The 7,297-nt window shown below is 40.0% G+C and overlaps 1 protein-coding gene across 1 annotated transcript in view; it reads left to right on the plus strand.

The window, feature by feature from the left end:
• LOC105428574 (BRISC complex subunit FAM175B) overlaps positions 1-2,939 on the plus strand; it is a 29,484-nt gene extending 26,545 nt beyond the window's left edge. The window contains exon 8 of the mRNA XM_089079736.1: positions 2,632-2,939. Within this exon, the coding sequence (XP_088935862.1) occupies positions 2,632-2,638 (7 nt within the window). The 3' untranslated portion in view covers positions 2,639-2,939. The remainder of the gene's footprint in view (positions 1-2,631) is intronic.
• Positions 2,940-7,297: the final 4,358 nt, after the last annotated feature.

Below are 7,297 nucleotides of genomic sequence, written 5' to 3' on the forward strand. Positions count from 1 at the left end.
TGTCTTTTCGCGGACTAATTTTTGTTTTTGGCAATCGTGATAAGCTTTTATATAGTTTTTAATATCTTGTTTCATGCCATCCCATGAATAATATTATTGAATTCGTTTTAACGTTTTCGTAATGCCTTTATGATCATCAATTTTTTAATTATGCAATTCTTTAAGTATATCTTATTTTGTATTCGGATCAGTGATTTCTTTAGGTACGGGTTTTAATAAGAATATTTTGATTGCTGTGTCTTTGAATATACATTTAATCATTTGAGTGATTTTTTTTATTTGTAATATCTCCTATTGGGGCTATTGATATTATCGTTTGATTATAAGAGATAGCATATTCTTTTAATTTAATTAAACATTTGAATATAGTTTTTAGATTTATAGATGCTTGTTTATTTTCTCGCATAATAAGATATATTTCGGTTGAGCGTTTCTTTTTAATTTCGTTAATATTTCCTTATTTTCGTTATATTTTCTACTTTGTTTCCGTCAATTTTAGATAATGTAATTTTAATTTTCGGGGAAGGGATTGCTTCTTTTACTAATAATTCTTTTATATTGCTTGAAGTCTGAGGAATTATATTATCTATTTTCCATAATCGTTTAATGTTGTAAAAATAAACTGTGACTAGGATTTACATGATTGCTACTCGAAGCTTTACTTTGTAAGACTGATATTTGCGGTATTCTAGAAAGAGCATTTGCGTTAGTGTTTTGTTTTCCTTTTTTATATAAAATTTCGTAGTCATATTCTTCTAATTTTAGTCTCCACCGCATTAAACGAGATAATGGATCTTTAACGTTAAAAAGCCAAATTAGTGGTTTATGGTCGGTTATTATTTTAAATTTTTTGGCGATATAAATATGGTCGAAAGTATTTTGTAGCCCACACAATGATTAAGAGTTCTTTTTCTATGATATCGTAATTACGTTCTGCTTTGTTGTCTGGGAAGCATAAGCATATATAATAGGAAGATCGTATCCGATTTTACCCTGTGATAGAACCGCGTCGATTCCTTCATTGCTCGCGTCTGTAGTTCATATAAATTCCTTACTAAAATCTGGATATTATAATATAGGTTCGTTCGACAATAATTCTTTGATTTTTTTCAAAATTTATTTGTTATTGCATTTCCCATTTGAACGGTATATTTTTTTTAAAAAGTGATGTAAAAAGTTGGGTAATTGTACTAAAATTTTTAATAAAACGTCGATAATATCCTACAAGATCTAAAAACTATCTAAGCTCTTTATGATTTTTCGGGACAGGATATTCTTTTACAGCCTTTATTTTTTCTGAGTTAGGTTTCACGCCATTTTCAGAAATTATATGATCCAAATAAAGCAATTCTTTTTTGAAAAAGCATTTGTCCGATTGTAAACTAAGACCGATTTCTCTTAATCATTCAAAGAATTGAATAAGTTTTTTTGTATGTTCTTTTAATGATTCCGCATAGATGACGATGTCGTCTAAATAAACGAAGCAAATGTTTCCTTGCAAACGTTAAAACGTTATCCATTAGTTTTTGAAATGCCGCGGCATTCTTCAGTCCGAAGGACATTTTTTCATAATGATCGTATACTGAAAGCTGTTTTTATTGAGTTTTGGATTCATAAGAATTTGATGAAAACTCGAAGATAAGTCAAAACATGAGAAGTATCTAGCTTTACCTAGCTAATCAAGAATGTCCGTTATATTTAGCAAAGGATATGTGTCCCCGACTGTTTTTTCTTTCATTTAGTTTACGGAAATCTATTACTAATCTCCATCTTTTATTACAATCGGTCGGGTTTTTTCGGCACTATCCAAACTAACAGAGAATTAAACGGAGAAAGAGATGGTTGAATAATATCTTGATCGAGTAGTTTAATAACTTGTTATTTTATTTTCTCTTTATGAACAGGAGGATATCTATATTGCTTTACAACTATCGGAAAGTTATCTGTAAAAATGGAATGTGCAATTCTATTTGTACCTTTTAGTTTATCTCCCGAAATTTATGTCATTGTAATTTTCGATAATTGGTAATATAGAGAGCTTTTTTTCTTTATTTAAGTGATCTAATCATAAATTTTTCTTTTAATGTTTTCAATCTATCCGTTAAATTATTTGAGATAACTGAATCTATTAAGTATGTAGGGTTATCCTTCTCGTGTCAACATTAACACTGGCTTTATACCTACATTCATTACGGATATCTCAATGTTTAATTCTTTTCTGTTGTATTAATTATATATACATACGAGTGTCACTATTAATTACTTTTACAATATTATTTATAAGAAAAACATCACGCAAAATTTCTTGTTGATTTATTAATCCGTTTTCGATATTATTTTGTTTAGTTTTAATTATGCATGAACCTCCAATCGCGAAATGTCACCTGAGATGGATCTCGTCATCCCCGAGGGTGACAATCCGGAGTTGGAATTTTTTAAACGCTTTCACGAATCGTGGGTTTTATAATCGCGTGCGGGAGTGGATGTTTATTATACAAACTTTTTATAACGATGACGTGTTTCAGATAGATGAGAACTGTATTTTATATATTCCGAATGACCCGGATGCCGAGATTATTGAATTACCATGTCGAACTGTATGAGTTACTGTTTTTTTCTCTGTGGACGCAGAGGATGACTTGGCGGACGATCCATTGAAGGATCCCGGCCAGCGATTTAGACAAGGACGAGTGGCCCACCCTCGCCGGATAGTTCTCGGAAAATGAGGCATTTGACTTTTAATTTTTAATGTAGTGCTGCAGTTTCTTAGTATAGTATATACTAGTTGTTACTTTATTTCTAGTTATATATAGTTATATATAGTTATATATAGTATATATAGTTTTTAGTATATAGTTTTAATATAGTTTAGTATATAGTTTATTATTGGGAACTATCATCTGTATATGGATCTGCTATATGAATTTTTCTGTCGGTAATTTTTCTGTCCTACTTTTTTACTTTTTATTATATTTTTTTACTTTATATTGCGCTTTTATTCTATTTTTTTTAAATTCTCGATGAACGCTTTTATTCGATTCGCGTGTACATTTATTGTTCGGCGGCCCATCTTTATTTTATAATTTACGTCACCTATTTTTTCTAATATTACGTAGAGTCCTATCTATATTGCGTCTAGTTTTTTCGATCACTTTCGTCAAACTGTTTCATCGTAGGACTTTATCTCTTACTTTGAATGTACGTATTTTCGTTTTTCTGTCGTAATGTTCCTTCGTTTTTTTTTCTTTTTCTGCCATGTGCTTCGCGATTTGATTGACAGTTCGGATTCTTGCGTGTAGTTATCATACTATGGTGTTGTGGTTGTACACCAATGTGGTGGTTCGTGTGTCCACCAATGTAGTCGTTGAGCATCTGATGTGGTTCCGGCGCAACCAGTCTGCTGTCTGCTTTCGTGTGTGCAAAGCGGAATGGGCGACAGGGAAAGGAAGGTTTGTCGTGCTGGTTCCCAAAATAAGGCAAATCTCACAAGTACATTTTTATATTCTTAAAAAATACAAAGAAGGATGTCGTGAACATTAGGAGCGTGGCGTGGGGGTCTGTGTCCCCCGTGTGTATGATGTGCCTCCGCGAGGTTCCTCTCGGTATCGCTGCGCTCTTCTCTCGCGGGCACCAGCCCCGCCGTGGTGAGTAGTCCTGGCACGGGTCGTCAGTGCGTTTCCGACGGATGGCGAGGCCTCGGTCTGAGAGGCGGCGTGGAACGAAGGCTGCCGGTGGTCTCAGCGGGGCGTTCCCCGTGTGATACTCCCCAGGTCCAATGGTATAAGGCGCCACGGACTGCTAGTGGGCTCTGGGCGTAGTCCAGTGAAGCCTGGAACAGGCGGGCAGCGATGCGCCGCAATCTGTGGCGAGAACCTCGCCCGTTGCGGGGTAGTTGGTTCGCTGCGTGCGTCCCTGCGGGCCGGAAAGTGGATGTTGCGGCCCGGCGTAGGCGGGCAATTCCGCGGAGCTGCGCTTGGACGCGGTGGTGTCCGTGATGCTGGCCCGGACGTGTGGCTATCTGCGGATGAGGAGGAAGTCGAGAGGGCGCCAAACAATTCGACTAATCGTTCTCGCCCAGAGGCCGTGGGGCGATGGTCGCTCCTCCGCGTTGGTAGCGCGGGCTCTGGTCGGCGCGGTGTCGCCGGTGTTCCGGGATGCGTCGGTGCCTGGCCGTCTCGTCGTCCTCCCAGCCGAGAAGTCTGTCCGCTCTGTGCCGGTCCTGGCGGCGGGAGTAGGCCTCCCCGCGGTGATGGCGGCCAGCAGGCTGCTAGGGCACGGGCGGATGCGGCTGCGAGGTCGGCGACTGTGCAGAGGTGGCTGCGACGTGGTGGCGGAGTCTGGTCCTTGGCTGGCGTACTCCTGCGTCGTCTCCGCGGCGTGGCCTTCCTCCGGAGTCGGCGGCAGTGGCTCGTCCAGTTGCCTCTCGGCAGGGATGCCGGGAGTCCCGCTCAACGGCGTGTACGGCCGCTGAGGAGAGTTCGGCGAGAGGAGGCACGGCGTGAACGACCGCGTCGGAGGGTGAGGAGTCCCTCTATGGCGTGAACGGCCACCGAGGAGAGTACGACCTATGAGTGGTCGGTAACGCCAGCCGCAAAAAAGGCCGTGTAATTGACCGCAAGCGGTCGGACCTCAGCGCTTCTTAAGCCGTGTACGGGCCCCAGAGCGCATTGAGGGGTAGTGCCGATCGATGGTGCTAGCCGCTCTTATATAGCGGTAGTGTGGTTTTCCGCGCACGAGTAGCTGATTGACCGGTTGGCCATCTCGTGGCGAGCGCGTGGATCACTCTCATCGTGCGCGGGCCCACGATGTCGGCGCGTGGCAGCGCGGCGGCGCGCGCCAGCGCGCTCGTCGCTGGGCCAGAGTGGCGGTGACCGCCACAATACGAATATGAAGATTTAGTTTAGCTAGTTAAGGCCGTCGATAACGGTGCTTGGTGCCCGTAGATTAGTTCAAACGGCGTGAAACTAGTGGCGGTATGCGGGGTTGTATTATAGGCGAACATCGCATACGGGATCCACTCGTTCCAATCCGTTTGTTCCTCATTAATATAATGTCGTAAATATTTAGTTAATGTCCGGTGTGATCTTTTAAGGGCTCCATTTATTTCCGAATAAATTTCCGGTAGACCGTCGTTTGTAATTTTTGTTTTTAATAATTTACACATATTTGAATAGTTCGCTGGTGAAATTTGTTCCTTGTCGGTCAAGATTTTATCTGGAATTCCGTATTCTAATACGATGTTTTTTACAAATTCCTTCGCAATTGTTGCCGCTTCGGTTTTGTACTGGTATTTCTTTGCTGAATTTTGTATCGTGGAATGTTAACACATATTTGTTTCCATTTGATCGATAGTGGTCCTACTATATCTAATGCGCATTTCTCAAAAGGTTTAGTCGGCGTGTCGGTCAGGAGTAACGTAACGTTAAATAACCATATTAACAATTTATGATCTGTAATGATTTTAAATTTAGTTCCATATAAATATGGTCTAAAATGTTTGACTGTCCATATAATTGCTAATAATTCCTTTTCTGTAATGTTATAATTTTGTTCCGCTCGCGGCTGGCGTACGCGACGGGGTGATTCTGATCTACTTCGCTTTGCGATAGCATGGTTCCTATTGCATAGTCCGACGCATTTGTGGAAAAATTCTTTTTTAAAGTTGGGATATCTTAATACAGGCCGTCTTTTATCATATTGTAAGAATTAGACGACCGTAAGCGGTCATGAAAGAGATTCGGAATATAAACAGCTAACAGAGAGAAGCCGTCGTGGTCGTGCAGACTAAGTGTCGGATTGGTAGACGAGGGATCCCGAGTTCAAATCCAGTCGGTCTCCGTTAATTTTTTCCGAATCTAATAGATATCTTTCAATCTCAGAAGTGGGATTCAGCCTATGTTACCTCAGAGAAGATTCAGCCTATGTTACCTGACAAGTCGATCGTTCAAAAGTGAACGGAAAAAGTCGGGGGTAGTACTCCAAAGTCGTGTCGGTCGTTCAAGAGAAATGAACGGGAAAAAAGTCGCGGAGTAGTACTCCAAAGGAGTCGTGTCGGTCGTTCAAGAAAGTGATCGAAAGTCGGGAGCAGAAGCTCCAAGTTTCGGATAAAAATCCGACAGAGGAAGACTCGGTACATTCGGGACGAATGTAATACCAGAATGGCCGAACTGTAAGAATTAGACGACCGTAAGCGGTCATGAAAGAGATTCGGAATATAAACAGCTAACAGAGAGGAGCCGTCGTGGTCGTGCAGACTAAGTGTCGGATTGGTCGACGAGGGATCCCGAGTTCAAATCCAGTCGGTCTCCGTTAATTTTTTCCGAATCTAATAGATATCTTTCAATATCAAATGTTTTGCTGTGGATCACTCAAATTTCTTTCCTTTTTTTGTAAGTTTTGTTAATGGCTTTGCCATTTGCGAGAAATCTTCAATAAATTTTCTGTAGTAACCGGCTAGTCCAATGAACGCTTGCACGTCCTTTATCTTTTTGAAGGTAAGAAAGGTTTTTACTACGTCTAATTTTAATGGATCCGACAAAATTCATTTTCTGTAATTATATGTCGTAAATAGACTACTTCTTTCCGTAGGAATTCGTACTTGTCTGGTTGGAGCTTTAGATTGTTTTCTCTTAATTTTCGAAAGACTAATTATAATTTTTTATTATGTTCTTTAAGGCTGGGACCGTATGTTACGATATCATCGAGATAAACTAGACATTTAATCTCTTGTAAGCCCGTTAGAATTGAATTCATTAGGCGTTGAAATGTCGCAGGTTTTTAAACCAAACGGCATTCTATTAAATTCATAATGGCCATACAGTGTAGAGAATGCGATTTTATTTTTATCTTGCTCCGTCATTAGTATCTGGTGGTAACCTGATGCGAGATCTAATATCGTGAAATACTTCGCGTTGCCCAGCGCTGATCAAATATATCCGTTATGTTGGGCAACGAGAATGAGTCTCCTATTATGAGATCATTCAGTTTTCTAAAATCAATCACAATCCGTAATTTTGTTTTATCTGAAACGTTCGTTTTTTTCGGCACGACTAGTGGTGCGTTCCATTGACTGATAATATCCTGCTAGCATCTTTTGGATTTGTTTATTTACTTCATTTTTATGTTTTTCGGGTAAACGGTAAGGACGTACGTTTATCGATGCTGAATTTGCACTGATATTTCATGCTTTATTTTTGTTGTGCACATTAATGTATCGCCTTCTAAATGGAATACATCGTTGTATTCACGACATAATTCTAATAGTAATCTAATAAGTAGTCTAATAATTCTAAAAATT

Source organism: Pogonomyrmex barbatus, unplaced genomic scaffold (genome assembly GCF_055798465.1).
Source record: "Pogonomyrmex barbatus isolate J1 unplaced genomic scaffold, ASM5579846v1 scaffold1, whole genome shotgun sequence".
Taxonomy (NCBI): Eukaryota; Metazoa; Arthropoda; class Insecta; order Hymenoptera; family Formicidae; genus Pogonomyrmex; species Pogonomyrmex barbatus.